Consider the following 26,593-nt stretch of genomic DNA (forward strand, 5'->3'; position numbering starts at 1 on the left):
ATTCTCTCAAATATCAGAAAGCAAAAAGGTAAGCAGGAGTCAAAAAATAGTACAGAGCGAAGTCCCAACAATCAATATTTTTCATTAAAAAAAATGCTGTAATTTTAGTACTTCGTCAAAGTTTCCACTTGATTCGTTGGATTTTGGGAAAAGTGGGGCTGAAATGGTAAAAGTTTTTTAGGTTCATAACGCACAAAATTGAGCATTCTAACATCAATCAGGCCGGCTGGCCCAATGGCAAGGCGCTTGACTACGAATCAAGAGATTGCAGGTTCGACCCCTGCGTCGGTCAAATTTTTGTGTTTTTAACAATTGGATATCTTCTGGGTGACTAAAGATCCGTGGCACTCACAATGCATTCTTTTTTTTTTTTTCACTGGGAAAAGAGACGTCATGGTTCGTTTTTTGCTATACTGCGCATGTTTCCAATTGCGGAGAAGACCATGACTGTGAGCAATCATGTGGCTTCTACATTTATGAGAAAAGTACAAAGGAATAAAACTAAAATATATTGACTTCATTTACGGTCATGCAGATTGACAATTGTGGTGACACAACAGCTCTATTATGTATAGGGAATATCCATCCAATCAAATAGGTTACACATCCACATAAGGGAGGGAAATCCCCTTCTCAAAAAGAAATAAGCACATGCATACATACAGATATGCACGTCATCAAACCACTCCATAAAGACATCAGACATTTGCACTATATCCAGCACCAAGTCCCCGTCGACGACGAAGAGCATGCATGTACTTGCGACCCTCGTCGACCCAAAAAACGGAGCTGGCAAGACAAAGTAACTTGAATAACGATCCGAAGCCAAGCGGTTCGGTCTGGAAGATGCGTTGTAGGAAGGGAAGATAGATGACGCAGGCTTGACCTGCTAGTGAGCCTAGAACGGCATAGTTGAACATTTTGTTGCCGAATAGGGAAATTTCGCCGCGGAGGACGGATTTGCCTTCGCTTCGGCAGGTGAGGGCGTTGAACATGTCGAATAGAACGAAGCAGGTGAAAGTCATGGTGGTGTCGTGGGCGGTTACGACGCGAGATCGCTTGCCGATTGGTTGGCCATCGTCTATGTCGCCCATTTCGTGGATGTAGATGGCGAGTGTGCCCAGCATAATGACCATGGCTGAGGTGAGGACCCGTTGGATTAAGGGTTTCGTGAGAACTCGCGCTGTCTTTGGACGCGGAGGTCGGTTCATGATTGTGGGGTCGACAGGTTCGACACCGAGGGACTGAGCAGGTGGTCCGTCCATGAGAATATCTGGCTTATGTTAGTATGAAAAGAAATTGACTGATAGAATCAGGAAAGCTTACTGATCCATAAGATCTGCATGGCGTTCAGTGGATTCTTGAAGCCGAGAGTGGTGCTGACAAGTACAAGACTGAGTGCAGCGACACTGGTGCTCAGTTGGAAGGTGATAAAGTTTTGAATATTATAAAATATACCCTTGCCTTGTTCAATGGCCCGGAGAATTGTCGAGAAATCGTCATCAGTGAGAATCATATCAGCAGCTTCTTTGGCAACGTCTGTGCCAAGTTTGCCCATTGAGATACCAATATCAGCCTTCTTCAGAGCAGGTGCATCGTTGACACCATCGCCGGTCATTGCGACGACATCACCCCGAGACTGAAGTGCGCGAACAATTTTCATCTTGTGATCGGGGCTCGTTCTGGCAAAGATAGAAGTAGTTGCGATAGCCTGACTCAGCTCGCCCATGCTCATGCGGTCAAGTTCATCACCGCGGAGGACGGAACGTGCACCGGCACTTTCGTTAATCGGCATTCCGAGCTTCTTCGCAATAGCCACTGCAGTGGTCTCAGCATCGCCAGTAATCATGATGACTCTGACACCACCGTTCATGAGGCGACGGATCGACTTGTGTACATCCCGACGAGGAGGGTCGTTCATGCCAACGAGACCGGCGAAAACAAGTCCGTTATAGTTATCATCGTCATCGGTGGGACTGCCCTTAGGGGTATTAGAGCGGCTGTTGAATCCCCTCATGCCTCTTGACGAGTCTCGAACTGCCCCACTCGCAAATGCAAGGACCCTAAGGCCCTCGCTGGCCATGTTCTCTGCAGCTTGACGAATAATATTCCGACGGGGTTCATCAAGAATGACTTCCCGGCCATCCTTCGTCAGATATGTGTCCGAACGAGCTAGAACCTGCTCAAGAGCGCCCTTGATATAGGCCACGTTCGAATCACCAGGGCTACCGCTGCCAATAATGACACCCATCCATTTGCGCTCGGAGCTGAAGGGAGTTTCAGATACACGAGCACTAATCCGGTCACGCACATCATCTTCACCCAGAGTGTCCAACAAATCCAGAATAGCAACATCAGTTGGCTGACCCACCCACCGGCTCTTCACAGCACTGGAGTTTCTGTCCACAGTGGAAGAAAGTACTGCCGCGGATGAAGCACTGGCCGGGGAGTTGGCATGAATACGCGATAGACGAGCATTGTTGGCGATGTTGCCGACCCGAAGAATCGTGCGGGCAGCCGGGCCAGGCGACAAGACTGAAGTCATATCTCGCTGGACCTCAAATGGTTCCGTTGAGTCAAAATGCCACATCTTTGTGACAGTCATATGATTGAGGGTGAGTGTTCCTGTTTTGTCACTGCAGACAACATTGACAGATCCAAGAGTCTCAACACTGGGAAGCCTGCGCATGATTGCTCCTCTTTTAGCCATGCGTAAAACACCAAGGGCAAGTGTTACTGTGACAATAATGGGCAGACCCTCTGGAATGGCCGCCACTGCGAGAGAGACGCCGATGGTAAACATTTCAAGCAGCTTACGGCCTTGCAAGAGTCCAATGACAACAATTAAGCCAATGACACCGAAAGAGATATAGCTCAGCTCCTGACCAAGACGATCCATAGACAACTGCAATGGAGTACGCGGGCTCTCAATCTCCTGAAGAGAAGCTGAGATGCTTCCAAACTCAGTCTTTGCACCCGTTGAGATAACGATGCCCTGACCATAGCCCGAGCGAACAAGAGTACCCATAAACGCAATGTTGTGCTGCTCATTAAGACGAATATCCGCACCAACGGCACCGGTAGCTGGGGCATCATAGAATGGCGATCGAGGTGGTTTCGTGGAGCTGGGGGCTGCGAGAGTGTCGCCGAGAGTATTACTGCGAAGTGCTGCGCTGAATTTCACCACCGGTTCATTTTCGCCAGTTAAATTCGATTCGTCGATTGAAAGGTCGGTTGCGTTGGTAATTCGAATATCCGCGGGAATACGATCTCCTGTAGAGAATAGTACTAAATCTCCTGGCACCAATTGGTTGGCGGGGACCGTGGTGGACGCCTTGAGAGCAGAGGATGCAGTGCCCGGACTCTTACTCCTGAGCTCACTCATCTCCTCACCAGATTCTGACGAAGCTGCATTATCAGCAGTAGTTGTGTTCGAGGGCAGATCACGGATAAGGTGCGCAAAGTGTGGAACGAGTCGACCTAGAGCCTCCAAAGATTTCTCCGACCGATACTCTTGCACGAAACCAACTGTCACAACAATTGTGACTGCAAGCGTAATACTGACAGCATCATCGTAATTGCCCATGACAAACGAGATACCGGCTGAGGCGAGAAGAAGCAAGATTAGAGTTTCTTTGAACTGTTTGAGAAACCGCAGCCACAGGGGCTCCGGCTCCTCGTGTGGCAGTTCATTGGGACCATCTCTGGCGAGACGTATTTCGGCTTCGGCAGGAGTTAGGCCATGGACAAGGGAGGTATGGAGTCGTTCAGCGGTTTCATAGGGCTCAAGCCAAGAATATGTGGAGGTCGAAGCCTAATCGCAGATCCGGGGGATTAGCCAAATATCCCAACAACCAACCAGTTGAACTTCAAAACCTATGGGAGGAACAGCAGTAAATTAAAACAGGCTATCCATCTCAACACATACCGACGAAGGTGCATCTGGCCGACTGCCTAAAGAATCGTTGAATGCAGGTCGCGGTGATTCGATTTTGGGTGCATTATGCAGAGGCAACGCGGGTGTTGTCGACCTTGACATCTCTCATGCTTTTGGGGAACGGGAAAGAAGAAAGAAGCGGAAAAGAAAGATCAGACGTCCGAATTAGCGTAGGGCGATTTTCATCCCGCCTAGATCGGAGTTGGTGATGTCGAGAGAGAGGGGATGGGGGTTACGCTCTTAAGAATGCGATCTGGCAGCAAATCCGCCAGACTGCAGCAATGAGCAGCAAGCGAAGTATAATCGAGGGGATTGCGTAGCACAATCTGGAGTACAATTGATCAAAAGAATCAAGGACAATCCAAGGAGGAACAATAAAAAAAGGAAACGAAAAAAAAGGAACCAGGACCAGGGGAAATAAACTGAAAGTGAAGCGCGTGGACTGCAGTCGAATGCGTCTTGCCCGGCGGTGATGATGCTTAACCCGAAGCGGTCTAGCGCATTAAATTATATCAGCACACTTACCTAATCAACTTGATGAGTCATCATTCTTGGCGGTTGCCCCCCAGCCCCCTCCAATTCCCAAGCGGCACCTGACCTTTCGATGCCTAAACTCTTCCCCAGCGAAGACGCGCATTTGCCCTTCCATCCATCCCTCGCGCTTCCCATCTTGGACGTGTTTGAATCACGCGTCTCTTCTATTTTGTGCTTTCTTTGGATCGCAAGACCTGCGCTTGGTGATTCGTTTACTTTTCGCCTCTTGCATCGCGTCGTTAGACACCACTGAGAACGTCTGTTATTATCCCGGCTTTAGCGCGTCAATCCCCTGTTACGCCTTCACCCCGCGCCGGGCGGGTCTTGACTATACATCACCTGAACGTATTTGATTCTTGTATACTGCATTGTCATTGAGTATCATTACGCGACATGTTCTATTCTGAGACTCTTTTGTCAAAGACAGGGCCACTGGCCCGCGTCTGGTTGTCGGCCAATATTGAGCGCAAACTGTCCAAATCGCATATTCTGCAGTCTGATATTGAGGGCAGTGTCAGTGCCATTGTTGACCAGGGCCAAGCTCCCATGGCGCTGCGACTAAGTGGCCAGCTGTTGCTGGGTGTTGTCAGGATTTATAGCCGTAAGGCGCGTTACCTGCTCGACGATTGTAATGAAGCCTTGATGAAGATCAAAATGGTTCGTTTTAGACCCACCCCCGATGAACATTATGTGGAACGTCTTTTTACCAATGCTAACTGTTTTGCTTCCAGGCATTTCGTCTCACAAATAACAATGATTTGACAACAACAGTAGTTGCACCGGGTGGTATCACCCTGCCCGATGTTCTGACCGAATCCGATCTTTTCACCAACCTTGATACTTCGCTTTTGTTCCCTCAAAACCTCAACCTGGAGTCTGCCGATAAATCTAGTGGCAAGGACTTTGCTAGCAGCCAGCTTATGCCTGATAGCAGCTTTCGTCGCTCCGTGTCCCAAGAACCCGCGCGTCTCGAAGACCACACCCTCGTTGACCTGGACCTGGGTGAGGACGAGCTTCCCCTTGGCATGGATAGGTCTATGGAAATTGGTCGAGACGCTCCCCCGGCTCGTCCTTTGGAAGATGACTACATTAGCGACTCTGGAAAATTGATTGACAACGACCTTGAACTCGACTTCGGTGACGATGATGCCCCACTTGATAAGATGGATATGGGCCCTGATGCTCATGACAACATTGATAACTTGTTGCCTGACGGTGGAATGGACCTTGGCGAAGATGAGTCTGGTGTTCAGACCCCACGCCCTGCCGAAAACCGCGTTCGCGATTCGGAAAGCCCACTCTCAGATGCTGCCTCTGTCCAGATGAACCAACTCGAGGGGGAATACAACCAGGAATCCGCTGCCAACACCGGCGCCCGTCAGACACAACGAGCCAAGCGTCAAAAGGTTGTTGAATTCATGGAGATGGATAAACAGACCTCTTACACATCGGGCCAGCTCAAAGAAAGGCAAAAAGACCGCGCTGCTATCTTGAACCCCCCCTGCTTTCCTCCCTCGCGATCCTGTCTTCCTCACTCTCATGAACCGCCAGCAGAATGGCGAATTTGTCTCGAGTATTTTTGGCGAGGAGCGCAACCGTGGCTGGGCCCCCGAACTGCGTAGTCTTTTGTCTCTGGACTCTGTGAAGAAGGCTGGCGAACTCAAACGAAAGCGTGACAGCGGAATTTCGGACATGGAAATGCCAGCTGGTGATGTTCCGGCTCTGGAGCTTGGCGATGACGATGCTATTGTTCCTGAAGACGAGGGCATCGCTCTTGACGCTACCATGAACCAAGGCTCTGAGATTGACTTCCCTGCCGATGACAGCCACGACGACCTCCAATTCAATCAGGGTGACGGATTGAACCAATCCGAGATTGATCTTGAGGACACCATTCGCCCCGTCGACAACGAGCCTGTCTCTATGGGCACCAAGCATGCTGTTCACATCCTTCGCGAGCGCCTGGGTGATTCGGAGCAGAAGAAGAGCGTTCTTTTCCAGGACATGCTTCCTGAGCAACGATCCAGCAAAGCGGATGCCACTAAGATGTTCTTTGAAGTTCTGGTGCTGGCCACAAAGGATGCTGTCAAGGTTGATCAAAGTGCCAAATCGATCGGGGCTCCTCTGAAGATCGGCGGTAAGCAGAACCTCTGGGGCTCATGGGCCGAGGAAAATGCTACCGCGGCCAGCCAGATTGCCCAAGCTCTGTAGATGATGGCTTGAGTAGATGTCAAAAAATTCCGGGGACATACTGGCGCAAAATTTCCCATTCATGTACAGTTGAGTTTGGGATGGTCTAAGGGTTTCTGGAAGATCCGATAATTGAAAGTTTGTGGCTGTTTTGTCTTGTCTTTTGGCTATCAGGAGAAAGAGGAGTTAATGGGTTGGGCTTGGATGGGAGCAATGGTTTTTCTTTTTGTTATGATGGGTTTCTTGATGGATATTTTCCGGAGTGAATCGATACATGGGTTGTCCGTAGTTTTAGCTGTTAGTTAATTGAACATACGTCGCTTCAATCAGAATCAAATGAATATCCACTCTGTACGGTATGTAGTCTGTGTAGTACTTATGTCGTTGCTTTTGTAGAAACTCCACGTGGATCTCCGTTATGCACAGCCGTTACCGAACGGTTGAACTTAATCGACGGCAAATTTCAAGCCAATCAGCTATCGATTCAAGGATTAAAAAATTTGTAGCTTTTATTTTTGCATTGATCTAATGTTATGCCAGCTGATAAGATCTTTAGTTTGTGATACATTGTTACTACGATTATATTGACTACTCCATACTGAGTTACCCTATGGGTAGTACATAGTAGCATTTGAATACGGATATCTGCTAATACTTATTGAGGCATATTGGCTAAAGTAGTTTAAATTCTATTTAGTTTAAAATAGGACAGTTCCAAGTACTAGAATGAATAATCATAATATATATATATATATATACTCAATATATTATATTATGCTAATCATTCACGAATCTAATTGCCCGAACAAATGTATGTGAGGAACAACTCGAGAGCAGACAACAATGATATCAGCATCGAAACTCAAAATCCGGATATTCGTAGATCACTTATTCGATAAGTTTGCCCAGCCTGTGGAGTACATGATGGATCTGCAATGCAAATATCATTAACCAAGACGGAATATTCTACGACGGCCGAAAAATTATCTGCATCCCACGGGAATATCAGGATGTCAAATATATTTTTGTCAGGGATATGACGGTGATATTCTTTGAAAAAAAAAAGAATGCTCAAATACAGTTTTGGGATGTTTTGACATCTTCATTAGGTTCGCGATATTCCTTTCCGAATGGATGGAATACAAAAATTTAGCCACCAAGGGATAAACTCAATCTATATCCAATGGGATATATTCGTTGTGCAACCTTAGAATCCGAATTTGAGATTCTAGCCCAGTCTCCAGGACCAATTTAGTATTTTTTCTAATTTCTATGCAAAACTTATGTACCAAGCGGTTCGTTCTTCATACCGATGGAAAATGTGATAACTCAGCCCAATGTTGGCTAGTGACCAGTACATACGACCATAGGGTGTGGAGAACAGGGCTTCCCGTCCGCTCAGCCGTACTTAAGCCACACGCCGGCAGGTTAGTAGTATGGTGGGTGACCACATGCGAATCCCTGCTGTTGTATGTTTTTGTTTTTGTATTTGCTTCGTTTTGTTTGGTTTTGTTATGATGGTGTTGTATGGTGGTGGTTGAGGAGCATCAATCTCCATCATGATTAAATACATCTTAATCAGGACTTGTGATTGTACTGAGTTACGGAAAGAAATGCGGTCAGCCGCAGTCGCAGCCGCTTTCGATGTCCATGGCCATGTTTCATGAGGTTTCGTAAATTTCTCTATTATAGTTTTGCTTTACAGTGCTCACAGCTTAGTTACATTTAAGTTTAAGTATACATCCCATCGTTTCTATGCAGATTGTAATGGTCATATAGTGGGAAGTAAACAACGGCACAACCACGCTTCCCTTCTGAGTATCATATTAGGAACTATATCAAGATATCTAGCTTCAATTGATAATTAATGAATGCATATAGGATAAGCTAATAGCTTTGTTGCAAATATTAATGGCCTGACTCAGAACTCCCACTCTTCCTCATGGTCATACCGGTGTTGTGTGTGAGGTGCCTTAACCATTCCGTACTCCAAATAAATTCGATCTGTCCATGTACGCGCGCTGTCAATAGGAACAGCCATGCAAAATCCTGGGATATGGCTTTGAATATAAGAGTTAGCGTTCAATCTAGAATTTCCGGGGTTCTTCGATCTGAATAAAAAAAAAAAACTTGCATACATCTTTCCAGTTGATTCATCGTAGATGAGCTTTGAGAAACTGGATGCAAATGGCTGGACGCCGCACCGCGTTAGCTGTCTTATCAACTAGTCAGTTCCGGCTATCAAGACTCATCAAAATACAAATCCACTCGAAAACTCTACGGAAATTCCCAAGAATACCGTCTCGCTGGACTCTATCGAGATTCCAGAAATATTCTTTCGATAATGGAATCCCTGGAACTTTCTCCCAGACGATCATAGTGGTATATCCTCCGGGGACAATTCCATCGTCTGGCTGTTGTCCTTCATGGTATCCAAGGAGCTGGGGAACAGCAGAGCATGCGTGCTTTATAAATGATCGAAAGGCCTTCAATTCGACAAGCTCAATCGGTGGGACTGCTTGAGAGGCTCGGACATTATGGGATGACCACTCAGTGCCATAGATTGGAATCTGGTAATAGACTCGCATAAAAGCTGGCTCTTTAGTAGAATCATCCTTTGAGTAGTAAAGAAACCTGCCAGCAGAAAATCCCGGCGGGATACCGCCATCTGTGTTCATTTGGTACGTGAACATCGAGACCTCCCCGAGTCTTTTGATGATGATCCATGTTTTTGTGGGCAACTGAAAGGCAGGCCTAGCCGTAGTGGTGATCTCAGTGCCCTCTAGGCCGACGAGGAATGAAGTTTCAGCGCTGTGCATGATCGGGCTACTACTAGTAGGAAGCTTCAACGGTTTTGGAGAGAAAGTGTGTATCAGGGGAAACAAACGAGCTTGGTAGATAATAGAAATGATCTCGGATCATTCTGACGACGTCTACTGGTACGAGGTCATGACTGTACCCGCGCTCAGTAACCCTCAACGTATCAACGAACAGCTTTATCTACGACTCAGATTCTAGAAAATCATATTAATTCCCAAATCACCTACTTTGGGAAAAGGAATCTTGGAGAAACAATATTACTGTTGATTCTATATCACAATCTGCCGCATAGCAGTATGCACTATATATATTTTATAGTACGAAGAAGTTTAAAAAACACATCGGACCACCCCCACTTTTAACCAAGCTCTCTCCTCTCCTCTCCACCCTCCATCTCCTACTAGGAGATACTTATACTACAGCAGCAGGATATCAATTGTCTTCAAGATCATTCCTTCCTATTATACGGATCCTTACAACGACAATCTTGCGTGATTCACAACCCTCCAAAAAATATTCAACTGGAACACTGTTTGGATGTACCTTTGCCACAATCTCGGGATTTGACTAGCGCGGAGCCCCGAGCTCTTCCCGAACATCAAGCCGAGTCGATCATCAGGACTTTTCAGAGTGCCCTCTACTACATAGTGTAGCACAAGGCTGAACCAGGTGCTCCCTTCCAATCTAAATATAATGGCCTCGCCATGTCGGGACAAGAAACGATCATCATCTAGCACTATCCACGAAGACCAGCACCAGAACCAGAACCAGAACCAGCACGAATACCAACACCAACAGGAGCGGACTTCGAATTCCGAGGACATCGGATTTGCCCCGATTACGGCCCCCCTTCCACGAGAGGACCAAATACATTTATCAAAACAAAGATCCAGTAGAGATTCCCGTGCGAGTACGTCACGGTCTCTGGAACGATCTTGGTCTTTGAACGATGGGATCAGTTTGAGTGGCAATGATGAGAGGGTTGGTTCTGGATCTGATGAGGAGGTTGTTGATGAGTTTACGGTGACATGGGATGATGGGGATGTGATGAATCCGAGGAATATGAGTAAATTCCGGAAGTGGATGATTGTTATTATTGTTTCGACGGGTTCGCTTTGTGTGTGAGTTTTACTTTACCTTTCCTCTTTTCCCCTTGTCGTCTGTGTTGATGGTTTGTTTGTGATGGCTTCTTTTCGATGTTTGTGTTGACTGTTTCTAGGACATGCACTTCTTCCATGTATACTGTCACTTATGATCAGTTGATGGTAGAATTTGGTTGCTCTAGAGAAGTTGCTACTCTGGGATTATCATTCTTCATTTGGGGTCTTGGTCAGTTACTTGTTTCACTCTTTCACGGGTATCATATACTCAGCTGGGTCTTTGACTGATTATCTCCAGGAATCGGACCACTCTTTCTAAGCCCCCTCTCTGAGGTAGGACTATTCTAGTGTAATCTAGCAACACTGGGATTGATGAACCATGTACTAACTCCAATTAATAGTTCTTCGGTCGAAGAAACATATATATGGTCTCATTCTCGCTCTTCCTCATCTGGCTCATTCCATGTGCCGTGGCCAAGAACATTCAAACGATGCTCGTCTGTCGATTTTTCAATGGCCTGTCTGGTGCTGCCTTTCTGAGTGTTGCCGGCGGTACTGTCGGCGACATGTTCGATCGTCAGGAACTTGCTTTTCCGATGATGCTTTATACCGCGAGTCCATTTATCGGTCCTGAAGTTGGTCCTCTGTAAGTTGCAGATTCTGTGACCTTTGAAAATACTGTCTATGCATGCAACTGACACTGATGTAGTGTTGGCGGATTCATCAACGAGTTTACCACCTGGTACGTCCTCACAAACACCTACTTCGATATTATCTAACATTTTTATAGGCGTTGGACCTTTTACGTATTGCTGATCTGGACGGGCGTTCTATTGATATCCATGATTTTGTTTGTACCGGAGACTTATCACCCAGTGTATGTATGCATGCCTTCGCCCTCTGCGAACCCTTACTGAAATCGAGACAGACTTCTCAGACGCAAGGCCCGGAAACTCAGAGCAGAAACTGGGGATGACCGATGGAAAGCTCCAATTGAAAAATTAGAGCGATCCGTTCCTCAAACAGTTCTACGATCAATGTATCGTCCAATCCTTCTACTAACCCTCGAACCAATGTGCTTGAATCTGTGCATTTTCTCCGCTATCCTACTAGGCATCTTATATCTCTTCTTCGGAGCCTTCCAACTGGTCTTCTCAAATGTTTATGGATTCTCCCTGTGGCAGCGAGGCCTGTGCTTCTTAGGTCTTTTCGTTGGCATGGTCATGGCAATCCTGTCAGATCCACTTTGGCGTCGCAATTATATGCGTCTCGAGCGTAACCACCAACAGGGGAACCACGCCGAAGAATTTCAGCCTGAGTGGCGTCTTCCACCAGGTAGGTGTCAGCTTGGGGATCTGAACAAATCACCAACAAAGAAATTAGGTGAGATCTGACTATCATAACAGCGATTCTGGGCGGGCCCTTGGTCACAAGTGGTTTATTCATCTTTGCCTGGACAATTTACTCAGATGTACACTGGATCGCACCTATAATTGGCAGCGCTCTATTCGGTGCAGGGTACGTTCCGCAACTGAACCTTACCCTTCATCCCCTGGTCCCGGCAGTCTTTTGATTTTGAAAAATTATCTCGGTACTGATGATCCCGTGTCACTACTAGGACTATCCTAGTTTATTCAGGTATCTTCACTTTCCTCGTCGATGCGTATCCCCTATATTCTGCCAGTGCCCTAGCGGCGAATTCCTTCATGCGGTCCAGCTTTGGAGGCATATTCCCTCTCTTCGGTATCCAGAGTAAGTCCACTCCCGTCCTATCCCGTTTCCTCTTTTCATGTCCTCGGCCGGGGCCAGTGTCCGTGCTTTGCATGTGCATGTCAAGAAGTATCGTGTCCCCAGCAAAAATGCATCTCCCAGTCACAGAAGCAAGGTGAAGATGTACTGTCCGGCTGTATGCGGGAAGTCAGGGTGGACTTCTAGCGGAAGATTGCATTGGAGACTGTGACAAGCTAACGGCCGCGCAGTGTACAATAACCTGGGTTACCATTGGGCAACATCACTGTTGGCGTTCCTGACCCTGGCCATGCTCCCTTTCCCGTAAGTGAAATGATCTAACTACCTCTGTCTCTGTATTGAGTGCCTGTTTTCCTTTTATTTTGGGTTTGTGTTCACTGCGGTTATGCGCTTTGGCCCTCGCAACCTCCTTTCCCCTGACATGCGCAATCCTCACGGGGTAGATTCTGGGCGATCAGATCAGCTCAGTCAGAGTGCATGGGGATGAACCTACCTAAATTTCATCTCATCGAATCCCTGAATACATACTGATGACAAAATTTTTAGATACATTTTCTATCGATATGGAAGTCGCATTCGCAAACATAGTCGTTTCGCCACCTCACAAATGTGATTTCTCCTAATATTCTTACCGTGAGCTTCAAATTTGTATTAGCACGATGATTCGGTCGTCTGCACTTATCATATGGTATTCAATACGAATTCTAACTGCGCGGTTGCCTATCACTCTGGAGTGATCCTTGAATCTCGTTTGATACCATTGAGGCACAGGAATCAATTCAACGTTTTCAGTTTCTCGGTTCCTCAGTCAATTTTCTGCGAGTGATCCTGTGACGATGGCTCTGGATTACTCCTGAGCAATGACTACGTGCTGGGTGAGAGTTGGGCTCTGAAGAGAATACAAGCCCAACGGAGCCAGACTCTCCCACGTATAGCTGAGATTGGAATGCAGATGATATAGAAATCAAAGGATGTCATATGTTGCACAGTAGGAAGTCTGTCTACATCGTCTTTTTAAAACGACTACTGTGCATCAACTGCTCTACAAAGAGAACTAAAAGAGAACCTTTTTAACCAATTGATAATATACTAGGTAGGAGTATGGTTCGTTGTCAATGACTGGACTCGGCTATACGATTTACAGAGTCATCTTTGTAGTTCGGCTTAATGTTCACGCGAAATAGACAGGGTAGACCCACCTGTACATAACTAGTACAGAGTACATACTGTATATACATAGGACTATAGATACAATACAGTGGGAGAGTCCAGACCAAAATTGAATTCTCCGACTCTAACCAGGCCAGTTACAAAGATTAAAGATCATGTGTAATTCCAGCAAGGCAGCCGTTCATCAGCATCGGCATGGGCATTAGCATCAGTACTGAACGCAGCAGATCAGATCAGCGATTACTCATTGGAAGCATCTAGCTCTCACGGCCCTCGTCACTAATTATTGTAGTGTACTGGTAACCGAGGCCTGCTGGGCCGGCATTTACCTCGGAAGAAGTCGGGACCGGAGGGCGGTTCCGGGAGTTGAGAATTAGGTGCGGGGACCGAGATAGTGAGGAGGGGAAAAATGAAAATGATTCAAAATACAAAAGTCAAGAAAAGAAAAGAAGAGAATTCGAAAGATGTGAACAGATTGTCTACAGAATTGGGGAAAGGGATACATCGTGCATTCAAACTGTATAACTGTATACAGTAGTGAGTGTGTTGTACATCGGTTGAGCTACCGTTACAGTACGGATACAAGTCCGGTACCCGCGTCGGAACTTACGCCGACCAGTGAAGAGGACGGGTAATGTAATTTGTATGTAATAATAATACACTCACTACAGCCGCCAGTCGCTGCGGGCCCAAACGTCAGCATGTGAATATAGTACTAACTAGTATGTACTCTATATATGACTAGGGATATCAATTCTGTAGATGTATACAATAAGTTATATAGTATCCCAGGCTATTCAATTTAATATATAAATAGATATACATAGAACGAAATAGAAAACTCAACAATTATGTATAGTTAGTCATAAATACTGCAATTAGGTAAAAGAAAGTCAAGTAGGAAGTATATCCAGAATGACAGGATGTACCTCGAATGATTCAACACGGTACCTACCGTGTTCAAAATATCAAAGTCTACAAGTAGAATACCTCGCACAGATCAATACTATTTATGAATGTATTGGATTAAATCTGTATTAATCTGTATGATCATAGTCCACACAGAAATCGGCCCGGTTGGAAGTCCCAGCTTGAATTGCTTAGACTTCACAGAGTCACGGGAACATTCCGATCCAATTTGGACTTTGGTTCATTTCCTTCTTCTACCCCAGGAAATCCATACACTTTTTTACTTCCCTTCTTACTTTTCTCCTCTCCTCTCCTCTTCTCCTCCTCTCACAAAGATTGCTGTGTCTCTCCTCACGGTCATAATCTCCCCTCACCTGGAAATTCTTGACACTTTCCACCTTCCCCGCAGGGCGCCGACTCTTCTTCCACTCTCCACTCCACTCCCTAAACGCTTGCGGCATTTTCTCTCTCACTCGTGTCTGTCGCGAATCTTCCAGCCTCGGCGCATACCCAACCTCCTTCAAATGCGTCACTTGATCACTTCTTCAACTTCTCCGGACTCGACTCGATTGTCCCCCATTCACATTATCGATCTTATCAACCAACCTCTCGGCCTTCCGTTCCCCCGCCGGTAATAGTCGCGCCCGCGCAACTATAGCTTGAACTATCCTCTACTGCCTACTGCCTACTGCTATTACCAAAACAAGTGATTTGTGGGAAACCTTGGGTGATATACGGTAAAGGAATATCTCTGAATATCCTGGTCGACTTTACGATCTTCAGGTCCCAATCGCAGATCGTGCGCGCGGCAAACACGTGGATACATACCCGTTACGCCGAGAGAAAAGCTGCCCGCGCGGATGCCCGTCGCCACCTCCGGATTTCAAGATCGAAGCTAGAAGGTGCTTTTGCTGCCCTTCATTGATATTGATATTGAAATTTGGTTTGGTTTGGATTTGTAGTATTTTTTTTGCGCTTTGTACATCCTCGCTGAAGGCTGCGCAATTTTTCTTACTTGATTTTTTTTTTCATTTCATTTTTCCGCCCCTCTCTCTGACTCTCTCCTCGGCATTCACGTTTCTCACCTACTGGTGGGATACATGACGAAATAAAAGATGGATATGCAAAACGGTTCGCCGATCGCGGATCCTGATGATCGTGATTCTGCCGATATTACGGAACATTCTGAGACTATGGATTCTAGCAGGATAAATGGCGATGGGAAGGATAATGGGCGTAAATCGACCAACGCCAAGGACCCCTCGCGACCGCGCCGCAAAAAGGCCCGACGAGCCTGCTTTGCCTGTCAGCGAGCTCATTTGACTTGCGGTATGCCTCTTCCTTTGCTTCCTTTGCTCTGATCTGCTTTGCTTCTTCATCCTCCTCCTCTTTGAACCGCATAAGACAAGCGTAGATTCCCGACTAACTTCCAATTAGGCGATGAACGGCCATGTCAACGCTGCATCAAGCGCGGGTTGCAGGACGCATGCCATGATGGAGTTCGTAAAAAGGCAAAATATCTCCACGATGCCCCAGACGGAGCACTGATGCCCGGGGTGGGTGGGAACTTCTATAACAACGGGATTCGCAATTCTCTCCCGGTGTCCAGAAATGGTCCTCAGCAACAACCGACACCAACCAACAATAACAACAACAATAATGCCACCAACTTTTACCCCACGCCCCAGCCACAGTCGCAGCCGCAACCGCAGCAGCCGCAATCACAACCGACGTCGGGCTCTTACAATTTGTATCATCAAGATCCTTCTCTCAGTCAGAGTCCTTTCACTACCCAATCCCCTGTTTCGCCCACCTTCAATCTCAAGTCTAGTGCCAATGGTCGCACTTCAAGCTTATCTTCTGCCGTCAATCAGCAACCTACTCCCAGCACCGCAATCTCCGGTGATACCAACCCCCAGAATCCTTTTGCGGGGCCCTTTTTCGATCCCAGTGACCCCGCTCTCTTTAACTTTGACTTGTCAAGCATGAATTTCGAGAACAGATATGGTGCTCTCGAATTCGGTATGCTTGGCCATATGGCTACAGGAGCCGGTGATTCGCCGACCGATTCAGCAACGCAACGAGGGTCGATCGGCCGCAGTGGGTCTGCACAGTTCTCCACGCCAGCTCCCGGGTTTGGAGAAAGTCCGGGGAATCAACAGCCCTTCATGTTTGGCGATCCTTTACTGAATGACTGGTCCTCGGGACAGGCCTCGGGAGCGCATGTGAATGTAGGCGGAGTATATGGTCAGAATGGCATGATGCCCGCACATATGAAAGCAGATCCTCCACATGCGTTTGCAATTGAGAGTGGCCCTGCGAACTTCACGAGTCCCGGATCAGCCACCAGCCCGCATGTGACGACCTCCGGATTCGAAGATCCATCTTTCAATCATACCTCCAAATCGAATAATCTTGCACCAAATGGTCAGCGACCGCTGATTACAACACCAAGTTTGAAGCATCAAGCTCTTCACGTTGCGCCGAAGAGACGTCATCGCAATCCATCTTCCATATACGAAAGTGTCAAAGAACCCTACGCTTATACTAGCGGCTTCCATAATCTCACAGCCTTTATCCAACGCCGATTCACACCACAGAAAACAGTCCGAATAGCAAAGGCCCTCGCATCCATCCGACCATCCTTCATCGCAACCACCAAAACACTCAATCGAGATGATCTCATCTTCATGGAAAAATGCTTCCAGCGAACACTGTGGGAATATGAAGATTTCATAAATGCCTGTGGCACACCAACAATCGTCTGTCGACGTACCGGCGAGATTGCCGCCGTGGGCAAAGAATTCAGTATCCTCACAGGCTGGAAGAAAGACGTCTTACTCGGCAAAGAACCAAATCTAAACGTCAACACCGGCGGAACCACCGCACCAGGCTCTGGGACGACATCACGTGGAAGTTTCACACCACGCAGTTCCCATCCTGAAAATACCGGTGGACGCCCGCAACCGGTCTTTTTAGCGGAACTTCTTGATGACGATAGCGTTGTGGAGTTTTATGAAGATTTTGCTCGGTTGGCATTTGGTGATTCGCGTGGTAGTGTGATGACGCGATGTAAATTGTTGAAATATAAGACGAAAGATGATATGGAAGCGGCGCAGTCTGATGATGGTAAATGGAATAATCATTTACGGAAGGGTGGGATTGCTGGTGAAGCTGGCATGAATCAATTGGGATTTAAGGATGGGAAAGTCGAATGCGCATACTGCTGGACAGTGAAGCGAGATGTTTTTGATATCCCGATGCTTATCGTTATGAACGTGAGTTTTTTATAATATTTTCCCCAAGGTGCCAGCTATTATGGATTTATTTTTAACTAACTTCTTATCTAGTTCCTGCCCTGCATTTGATTTCGGTCTTTTGCCTTTACCTTTTATACTATATTTCATGTGTTTCATACCCCCTTTTTTTCTGGACCATACTTTCTTGTTATTCCTATTTCTCTGCTGGATATTTTCATCTATCTCTTCTCGTTACTTTCGTGCACTTTGTTGATTCCGCAAGTCACGACCATTCGGTATATATCCTTCTTGGGACTGTATGATTCCCCTATCTCGTTTTGATTTTTGCTTTTCTTGTGTGTCTCCTGTTTTGATTTTTTCGTACATATACCTGGCGTTTGGCAATTTCCGATTGATATTCTCGTTGATTGCGGCGCTTAAAAGGATTAAAAATGATATCTGGGTTGGGTTCGGTTATGAGATAATGCTGAATGCTATTTTTATGCTGCAATATACAGTTCTCAACCACGTAATAGTTAATAGTAGATAGTAACTAATCAGATGGCTGGCTCCTAGTATATTGTTTCTACTAGACACTACTATGTAGATGAGATCGTATAGTATGGTCATCATATAATCAACTCTTCCCATTGGCGTACCATAAATACCAATTCACACCTAAGTCCCCAGGCATCAATCAATCTTATCGCCCCGCCATCCTCATCACGAAACCCTCCCCAAGTCCAATTTCCTCTGAGCCCGAATCGCAAAATTCCCAGTACCTTTGCCATACAAATTCCCGCCTCGACCCTGTTTCCCGCGGATACTCGTTTAAACCTCACACCTCGCAAAAAAGCATCTCCATCCGAAACAATACAAACACACATTCGGAGCTCACCGGCCCCGGCACCCTCCCCCCAAAACTCACCCGCACAATTACAATCGCGTCAGTCGGACGCTGTCGAAGAGGCTGAGTCGAGGCTAAGTCTGAGCTTGAGTCTCTAGTCAAGTACATTACATCGCTAGCGCAGAGAGAAAATGAGACCCGATAAACCGCGCGATCCAGTCGCGGGACCGGACTCTGGTCCTGAATCTCCGTTTCCGGTTCGATTATCTGGTCCTGTTATCAAGGGGTTTGGCAGGGGGAGTAAAGATGTATGTTGCTTCGTTTCCGTACTATGATGTACTGCGGTACAGCTAGGCCGTTCTGCAGTGCTGCTAGGCTAGACTATACCAGCGTGCTTGATTGGATGGAAAAGCTAATTGGTGATAGCTCGGTATCCCGACTGCAAATATCCCTGCCGATGACCTTGATAAACATCCGGATCTTCAGACGGGAGTTTATTATGGTGTTGTTGCGCTTGCGCCGGATGGTGGTGATTTGAATGGACATGGTCATGGCAATGGCGATGCAAATGGAAATGGAAGTGTTGAGGCGCAGCGTAGTTCGATATTACCTGCTGTTTTGAGTATTGGGTATAATCCATTTTACAAGAATACCGTGCGATCGGTGGTGAGTTTCTCTCTTTCTTGCATTCATTTTTTTTTTTTCGCAAGTGGAATTACTCTGTTATTCCAGCAAGGTAATATTGACTGACTCATTGAAGGAAATCCACGTTATGCCACCAACGACACAACCCTCACCTACAGCAGAGACACAACCAACCTTCAATCGACTCCCTGATTTCTACGGCACGAAATTGAATTTATTGATTCTAGGATATATCCGACCGGAATTCGATTATGTCTCGATGGAGGCATTGATTGAAGATATTCGGATTGATTGTGAGGTTGCGAGGCAGAGTCTTTTGCGTCCGGCGTATTTGCGGTACTTGGTTGATGATGGGACGGCTTCTAAGGAGGTTGATGCTGATCGGGAGTGGTTGGTTAAATTTTAAGTGAGGGGTTAATTTGTGTGTCTATTACTGGTGAAGATTATATGATGGATGATGGTATGATTGGAGGATCAATGGGTGGATGAGCATCCCATAGATGGCGTTGTAATACGCATAGATCATGATCATGAATGAATGAATCCATTACAGTTCTTAGTATTCCCTGGTGAATATAAAATATAAATCAAATTAAATTAAATAATAAAAAGGGACAGCATTCCCAAGGAATATCATCATGCCATTCCCCCTGCAGGTCAGCCCTACGCCTGCTATCTTATCGTGACTCGTCGACGTCACACCAAGAAACCCTAAGCATTGGCATCCATTGGCATCCATTGGCAAAACCGAAGGCAGTCGCATTCACGTCTTGTCCGATGTAATCCAAGAATTTCCCCTCGGAAGTCTCGGCATTGAAAGAATCCAACTATTTCAATCCCATTGAACTCCGAACATTCCTAAACTACTGCTATACCCGCATCCTCACCATACCGCAATGGTAAACGTCTTCCGACGCCTAACCAGACGAGCAACAAGCTCAGGCTCAAACCCATCCCAGAACGGTTCATCGGCTGTAGCATCAACAGGGCCAGTACCAGCTCGAGCTTCTTCCCATGGTCGGATTCATCGTTCGTTGAGCATTAGCTCTAATAAACGTATTCGTCGTGCGCCGGCAGAAGAACCCTCGCCGAGACATTTGCTTCTGATATCTGATACGCCTGAAGTTGATGAGAGAATTTTACACCGGTATCAGGCGGAGGGATTTGATACCGAGTATATATCTTTTACATGTGCTGGTGATCCCGAGCGGGATCGGAAACATTTGGAAAATGTGGTTCATTTGAGAGAAGATGAACTTGAGGCTGGAGAACGATATGCTATTGTCGGTATGTTTGAATCCAGAATACTCATTTATACTAGTACAGAGCACAGTGAAATTGTCTCTGGATCTATTAGCATACTAGTGTACGAAAGAAAGCAAAGCAACCGATACTAATTCCAATCAAGCATTCAATAGACCCGCATATTACCTCCTCGCCTCTCACCATCTCGTCGCAAGCAATACAAACCCATTCCCGCGACTCTGTGCTCTGATCGCGTATTACCCAATTACATCAACTGATGCCCTTCCAAACCACCCATATAACAAAGAAGAATGTGCCCCAGCCTGCTGCGATACGTCCTCAATCTTCGACCCCGGCCCATCCACTTCCTACCTACCAATTCAAGTGCACATCCCGGGCTCCAAAACAGATCCCGCCACCCTCTGGCCCTGGATAACAATCTCTTCTTCGGAGGGTGATGTCACGTACAAAAAGCGTCATCGATGTTACGTGTATACATACCCAGACGCGGGATTCCGTTTTGCAGAGCGAGAATTCGCAACTGCGAGAAGGTCGGCTCCATCAGATCTCGCTGATAATGCCATTGTTACGGAAGAAGTTGCGGAGGAAGATGGTGTTTGTGAGGGGTTGGCCTGGAGTCGGGCGTTGGCTTGTTTGAGGCGTGCTTTTGGGGTGGGGAGTAATTGGGCTGTTGATGATATTGAGACTGTTTGGGAGAAATATTGGGCACTTTTGTTGGAGGAACTTCAGAGGAAATCGGAGGATGGTGATACTGGGGGAATTAATTTGTCTGCGGCAATTATGGAGTTGATTACAGGTAATGAGTTGGGTCATGAACGGGATTCTAGTATCGCATGTGTTCCTACGAAGATGGGTGGTATGTATAACTCTACTATGCTTGAACTTTTTCCGAGAGTGAAAGTATCACTGACTATTTCCAGGCTCAGGTGTTGACTCCTTGAGATCCTTCTTCTCGCATATCTTTGTTCCTGCTGGACCAACGAGTCAGCATCTTCGCCTATTGTCGCGGACAGTAGGCGCAGATAGAATTGTGGATGAACTTTCACTTTCTTTCTCACACACGGCAGAAATTCCATGGTTACTTCCCAACGTCAAACCTACGAATCGACCTATAAAGGTCATTGTTGTGGTGGTAGCAACTTTCTGCGCCGACAAGATTGTCCATCAGAGTTTATACTGGGATCAAGCGGATGTATTAGTGCAAGCTGGACTACTAGACCCGAGCCTTGTACCACAAAGCAACGAGTAAATTATGATAGAGGTAGAAAAAAAAAAATTCAATATGCATTCCTAAGCGCTATGCTTTAATGGATATCATTAGACATGCAAGTGCCTTTCCTGGTATTTACTTCTCCAAACTTGAACGCAGATCAACCAACTCTCTACTCACACCACCTGCACTGGTCAATGTCCTCCGACTCGCTTCCTGCGCTACAGGAAGAATATCCTCAATACGTGCTGCCGAACCTGCCTTCGCAAGGCCAGCAATCACAACACCGAGAAGGGTATCACCAGCCCCATTGACGCTGACTACCTCGTTAGGAGCCAATGTAGCAGCAGGAGGGAATAAGCGCATATAAACACCGCCAAAAGTAGCTTCGGCAGAAGCAGAAGCCCGAGCAAGGATATATGGAGCAGACTCGGGATCTGTCAGGCGAGGATCACCGGGTGGTAGCAATTGAGTGAGCAGGGCACCCGCATCACCAAGCTTAGTGATCAAACATGGAATAAATGGTAGAAGTTGAATAGACTGCTGCGGAAGACCTTCGTCAACAAGAGCAGCTGATGTCGCATAAACCAAACGCTCCCTTGAACCCGTCGGCGATAACCCCATTGAATCGATGATATCCCACCATCCGGGCGAGTCGAATAAGAGCGCTTCTCTCGCGGCAGAGTACATGGCTGCTAACTCTAGTCGATTAGGACAAGCAAGACTGACCACATTATTGGGGATTGTATTTCCAGGTCCAATCGCCGCACCCGCACCGCTAGCATCGTGTCCAAAAAGGCGTCGTGATTTAGCCGTTGACACAGGTTCAAACGCCACACGACTCCCGTTTTTGCGGGCAATGCTGCTCCATTTTGCAATGACCTCTGGTCTCCAATTCGCGTCAATAACAACCCAATCAGGCTTGCTGCGTTGAATAAGAGGTTCCCAGAACCCTTCGAGATCTAGCTGTTGCTCCGAAAGTTCTACAATGCCCATGTCAGCCATGGCGATGAGAAGGTCCTTCTTTGCATCGTTGATGGCGACGTATTGCGCTGTTCGCGCGCCTGATGTGGCAGGTAGGACTTGAATTCCTGCATTACTCAGTCCTTCTTTCTCCAATGTAGCGAGGGCTGCTCTGCCACTGAGATCGTCGGCTACGACACTGCAGAAGAGTACTTCACTTCCGATGTAACTGGCAGCCAGGGCGACATTGTGGCCGACGCCGCCGAGACTCTGGCTGATGATACCGGGATTGGATGTGTGAGGGAGTGGAGCGATCTGAGCCCGTTCATTGTCGAATGGGGTATAGTTGCAGGCGAGGTCGATAGCAAGCGAGCCTGCGACGAGGACGTCGGTTTTCTGGGGTTGTGTTGATTCAGTGGTGATGTGTTGAGGATTTTGTTTCGGAATTGGGGCTTGTTCCGACTTTGTATTTGAGAAAACAGGCATAGGATGTCTATACGAAGAGGAAAAGTCCAGAGATTTAGTACTTTGTTTCATTCTGTATCTAAGAATCCCACTCACCCCGACGTTCCTTCGTCAACGGCTTCCAATTTGGCCAGTTCCACGGCCACCTGTGTGGCACGCTTGACGTTTGATTCAATCAATGCACGGTTAGCTGTCACACTCTTGCCTCCGCTTAGTTCTTTGATCTTGGCCAATACGAAAGGAGTATTGTCACTCCCTCGGTAGCCTTCTACGTCTGCGAGGCGGACGGCTTCTTCAATGACACGGTCCATCTCCGCTTTGGGGACAGAGAATTCCAGAGGCACAGGGTTAGCAAAATGAATTCCTGACGAGACCTGAAGTTTTGACTGAGCATCTAATATATTGTTATTCATCGGATCGAGGGGATTCGAGTTGATCAAACTTACAGACTATAGCAGCGGCTTCGGCTTCATTTTGAATGACGCGGGGACTACGCACGCCACTGTCTCGTGTATAGAAAGCAGGGAAGTCAACTGCGCCTTCCCGGCCATCAGCAAAAGTACCTACACAGACACCTTCGGTCTCGAGGTATTCCAGCGTTCGAGGGATATCAAGGAAGCTCTTGCAACCGGAGCTGATGACAGTGACTGGAGTTCGTCCCAATTCCGTGAGATCGGCTAGAAGCATCATAGAATGAGTATGAGAAGCATCTTGAATTAATATATAGGATAATCTCATACCAGAAACGTCCATTGAGTTCTCACCGCCACGGTGAACACCACCTGAAAGCATTAGTTAGTTTTAAATATAAGAAGCGAAAGACAACGTGATAGTCACCAAGTCCACCCGTTCCAAAAATCTTAATTCCTGCTAGTTCTGATAGAATCATGGTACCAGAGATAGTAGTACCACCGTGTATACGTTTTCCAGCCATGCCCTTGCATATTGTTAGCTGATACATCCGGCGCATCAAAATGCGGGGAAGCCCTACCATGCCACAGATATAACCCAGATCCCTGCGGGACACCTTCAAAGCAGACTTGCTCTCTGCAGTTGAAGCCAGCTCAATGATTTCATCTGCACTCATTCCAACCTTGGCAATACCCCCAAGCACACCAATAGTTGCGGGCACTCCTCCATTAACTCGGACCACCGACTCCAACAGAGATGCCAAAGCAATATTCTCGGGGTAGGGGAATCCTAGGATATTCAGTATTCTTCTCTCTTCCAGATTAATTTAGTAAGCTGGAAGGTGTCTTGGACATACCGTGAGTATAAATGGTCGTCTCTAATGCGACGACTGGCTTTCCTGTCTCGATAGCATCTCGTACCTCTTCGGATACATTCAAAAAACGGCTTTGAGGACTATCCTTTAATCCATGAAGATACCTAGCTCGAGGTAGAGAAGATATCGGCCTCCAACGAGGTGACCTAAGAACAGTCCTAGCCAACATCGTGTAATGTTACACTGTTGCAATGGTGGAGCAATGAAGTAAAGTAGAAAATGAGGAGAAGCTGTTTATCGCCGATAAGGCGGAGGTGCACTTTGTGGCCGCTCCGCCCGCCGTAGCCGCATTTATACACTGGGGACACCTCAGCAGCTTCATCCACCTCGAACTGTGAAACGACCACCCCATTCACGCCACATTGTCGCAATTGAATATATTAGGGCGTGGTATTCCTCGGTAACCATGAGGTTTTTCACCGCCACAGTGCTTGGGCTGTTAACGTCCAGCCTGGCCACCGCAACTAACCTCACCACTCCATCCCGACTTGCTCTTCCAGCCGATTTCAAGCCCCCACAGGTATTTAAGAATACCAATCTTGTTCGAAACACCAATTTGGAGAAGGGATATGTACGAGAGACTGTCAATGTTGTTGTGGAGAATGTCGATAAGCAGCCCCAGACAGATTACTACATTCCTTTCCCGACAGACGTGTTTGAGCGGGTAGGAGGCTTCGAGGTTCGAGATAAGAAGGCCACTGAAAAGGGCCGATTTGTGGTGGATGCTACGGAAGTAGATCCTTCAAGGTATGGTTTGGTTGAGAGAAGCCAATGACTGTCAAGTGGCTGGATATGCAATGCTATACAATGCCATTGGAGCTATGGAGCTGTTGCTAACACTTCGTACCACAGTGACAACCAATACTTTATCGTCCACTTTCCTGAGCCTCTGGCCCCGAAATCCCAAATTACTCTTGGGATCTCTTACTCAGTCTTGAACTCATTGAGCCCTCGCCCCGCGACTATCCAACAAAACGACAAGCAATACCTTGCCTATACCTTCTCGGCCTACGTGCCCTCCGCCTACCAAACCCTCACTCAGAAGACCAAGGTCAAGTTCCCCAGCACCAATGTTCCGGATTACACTACGACATCGGACCTCAAGTCTGGCGCCGACCCCGAACGTAAGGGCGCTACTTACACCTACGGTCCCTATGACACCGCCAAGGTCGCCCCCGGCACCGAGTACCCTATAACCGTGCGCTATGAGTTCACCAACCCTGTCACCACCGTGAGCCTGCTGGAACGTGATCTGGAAGTCTCGCACTGGGGTGGAAACCTCGCAACAGAGGACCGCTACTGGCTTCGCAACAACGGCTCTGAGCTGTCCAGCCAGTTCTCCCGTGTTGATTGGACATTCTCCAACTACCAGCGTGCCCCGACATCCGCTGTGCGCGAAATCACATACCCTCTGAAGCCCGGCTCCGTCGATCCATATTTCATCGACGACATTGGTAACATCTCGACCAGCCGCTACCGCCCTGGTAACGGTAAGACTGCCGCCAACCTGGAGCTGAAGCCCCGCTACCCTATCTTCGGTGGCTGGAACTATAGCTTCAAGGTCGGTTGGAACAATGATCTGGCCGCTTTCCTGCGCGAGACAACCACGCCCGACTCATGGATCCTCAAAGTACCCCTCATTCAGGGATTCAAGGCGTCCGAGGGTGTCCAGTATGAACGTGTCGTTGTGCGCGTTGTCCTTCCCGAGGGTGCGCATAATGTCCGTTTCCAGACTGTTGAGGGTTCTTCCAGCAATGGTCTTCCTGGTGACAACCAAATTCATGCCAGTCTCTCCTCTTACAAGACTTTCATGGATACCCTTGGCCGGACCACTTTGACCCTGGAGGTTGACAGTTTGACTGATGAGGCACGGGATGCAGAGTTGATTGTAAGTTCTTTCTCAAGGCGAAATTCCGTTTCGACAATAGTTAATTCAATCTCAGGTGACTTACGACTACACCTTGATGGATGCTCTGCGCAAGCCGCTGACCATCTTTGGTGGTCTGATTTCCGTCTTCGTTGCCATTTGGGCAATTGGCAATATCGATGTGAGCATCAAGAAGCGTTAAATCTGCCTTTTTGCAACGAAGCATGTTTCACATTGTCTTTCATAGGCCGCTGTATCAGTTTTCATATTCATGTTCGAGTTAAATACAAATCGAGTTCTCTCGGCCATTCATTACCTACTATATAATAAACTATCGCTAGGTATAGTACAAGAGGGAAGCGATCTGGAATGAGATAATCTCTCGTAGTACAGAAGA

General features: G+C 47.1%; 9 protein-coding genes across 9 annotated transcripts; 6 read left to right on the forward strand and 3 right to left on the reverse strand.

The window, feature by feature from the left end:
* Positions 1 to 698: 698 nt before the first annotated feature.
* pmr1 (Ca(2+)/Mn(2+)-transporting P-type ATPase PMR1) lies at positions 699 to 4,039 on the reverse strand (the record flags this gene model as incomplete). Its single annotated transcript, XM_056642439.1, has 3 exons — positions 699 to 1,273; positions 1,327 to 3,814; positions 3,929 to 4,039. 3 exons carry the CDS (start codon positions 4,037 to 4,039, stop codon positions 699 to 701), a joined length of 3,174 nt encoding a protein of 1,057 aa, XP_056501851.1.
* An 825-nt stretch (positions 4,040 to 4,864) lies between these two features.
* Positions 4,865 to 6,682, forward strand: N7469_003520 (kleisin alpha; the record flags this gene model as incomplete). The annotated part of the gene is made up of 3 exons (XM_056642440.1): positions 4,865 to 5,128; positions 5,203 to 5,877; positions 6,023 to 6,682. The coding sequence occupies 3 exons, from the start codon at positions 4,865 to 4,867 to the stop codon at positions 6,680 to 6,682; spliced, it is 1,599 nt and encodes a 532-aa protein (XP_056501852.1).
* A 1,900-nt stretch (positions 6,683 to 8,582) lies between these two features.
* N7469_003521 (uncharacterized protein) lies at positions 8,583 to 9,480 on the reverse strand (the record flags this gene model as incomplete). The annotated part of the gene is made up of 3 exons (XM_056642441.1): positions 8,583 to 8,772; positions 8,800 to 8,873; positions 8,938 to 9,480. The coding sequence occupies 3 exons, from the start codon at positions 9,478 to 9,480 to the stop codon at positions 8,583 to 8,585; spliced, it is 807 nt and encodes a 268-aa protein (XP_056501853.1).
* Positions 9,481 to 10,174: 694 nt separating this feature from the next.
* N7469_003522 (MFS transporter) lies at positions 10,175 to 12,637 on the forward strand (the record flags this gene model as incomplete). Its single annotated transcript, XM_056642442.1, has 10 exons — positions 10,175 to 10,602; positions 10,701 to 10,810; positions 10,880 to 10,914; positions 10,983 to 11,227; positions 11,291 to 11,323; positions 11,372 to 11,458; positions 11,510 to 11,916; positions 11,988 to 12,099; positions 12,200 to 12,333; positions 12,561 to 12,637. 10 exons carry the CDS (start codon positions 10,175 to 10,177, stop codon positions 12,635 to 12,637), a joined length of 1,668 nt encoding a protein of 555 aa, XP_056501854.1.
* A 2,887-nt stretch (positions 12,638 to 15,524) lies between these two features.
* N7469_003523 (Zn(II)2Cys6 transcription factor domain-containing protein) lies at positions 15,525 to 17,777 on the forward strand (the record flags this gene model as incomplete). Its single annotated transcript, XM_056642443.1, has 3 exons — positions 15,525 to 15,738; positions 15,847 to 17,687; positions 17,760 to 17,777. The coding sequence occupies 3 exons, from the start codon at positions 15,525 to 15,527 to the stop codon at positions 17,775 to 17,777; spliced, it is 2,073 nt and encodes a 690-aa protein (XP_056501855.1).
* Positions 17,778 to 18,686: 909 nt separating this feature from the next.
* fmn1 (riboflavin kinase) lies at positions 18,687 to 19,546 on the forward strand (the record flags this gene model as incomplete). Its single annotated transcript, XM_056642444.1, has 3 exons — positions 18,687 to 18,803; positions 18,922 to 19,161; positions 19,256 to 19,546. 3 exons carry the CDS (start codon positions 18,687 to 18,689, stop codon positions 19,544 to 19,546), a joined length of 648 nt encoding a protein of 215 aa, XP_056501856.1.
* Positions 19,547 to 20,036: 490 nt separating this feature from the next.
* N7469_003525 (dienelactone hydrolase) lies at positions 20,037 to 21,655 on the forward strand (the record flags this gene model as incomplete). Its single annotated transcript, XM_056642445.1, has 3 exons — positions 20,037 to 20,427; positions 20,549 to 21,262; positions 21,327 to 21,655. 3 exons carry the CDS (start codon positions 20,037 to 20,039, stop codon positions 21,653 to 21,655), a joined length of 1,434 nt encoding a protein of 477 aa, XP_056501857.1.
* Positions 21,656 to 21,751: 96 nt separating this feature from the next.
* On the reverse strand, positions 21,752 to 24,498 carry N7469_003526 (pseudouridine-5'-phosphate glycosidase/carbohydrate kinase family protein; the record flags this gene model as incomplete). Its single annotated transcript, XM_056642446.1, has 7 exons — positions 21,752 to 23,072; positions 23,141 to 23,438; positions 23,491 to 23,721; positions 23,785 to 23,826; positions 23,882 to 23,981; positions 24,036 to 24,244; positions 24,312 to 24,498. 7 exons carry the CDS (start codon positions 24,496 to 24,498, stop codon positions 21,752 to 21,754), a joined length of 2,388 nt encoding a protein of 795 aa, XP_056501858.1.
* A 237-nt stretch (positions 24,499 to 24,735) lies between these two features.
* On the forward strand, positions 24,736 to 26,398 carry N7469_003527 (dolichyl-diphosphooligosaccharide--protein glycotransferase subunit OST1; the record flags this gene model as incomplete). The annotated part of the gene is made up of 3 exons (XM_056642447.1): positions 24,736 to 25,076; positions 25,182 to 26,217; positions 26,273 to 26,398. 3 exons carry the CDS (start codon positions 24,736 to 24,738, stop codon positions 26,396 to 26,398), a joined length of 1,503 nt encoding a protein of 500 aa, XP_056501859.1.
* Positions 26,399 to 26,593: the final 195 nt, after the last annotated feature.

This window comes from Penicillium citrinum (genome assembly GCF_028827155.1).
Source record: "Penicillium citrinum strain IBT 23319 chromosome Unknown utg000003l:1.0-4596430.0:1.0-4598250.0, whole genome shotgun sequence".
NCBI lineage: Eukaryota > Fungi > Ascomycota > Eurotiomycetes > Eurotiales > Aspergillaceae > Penicillium > Penicillium citrinum.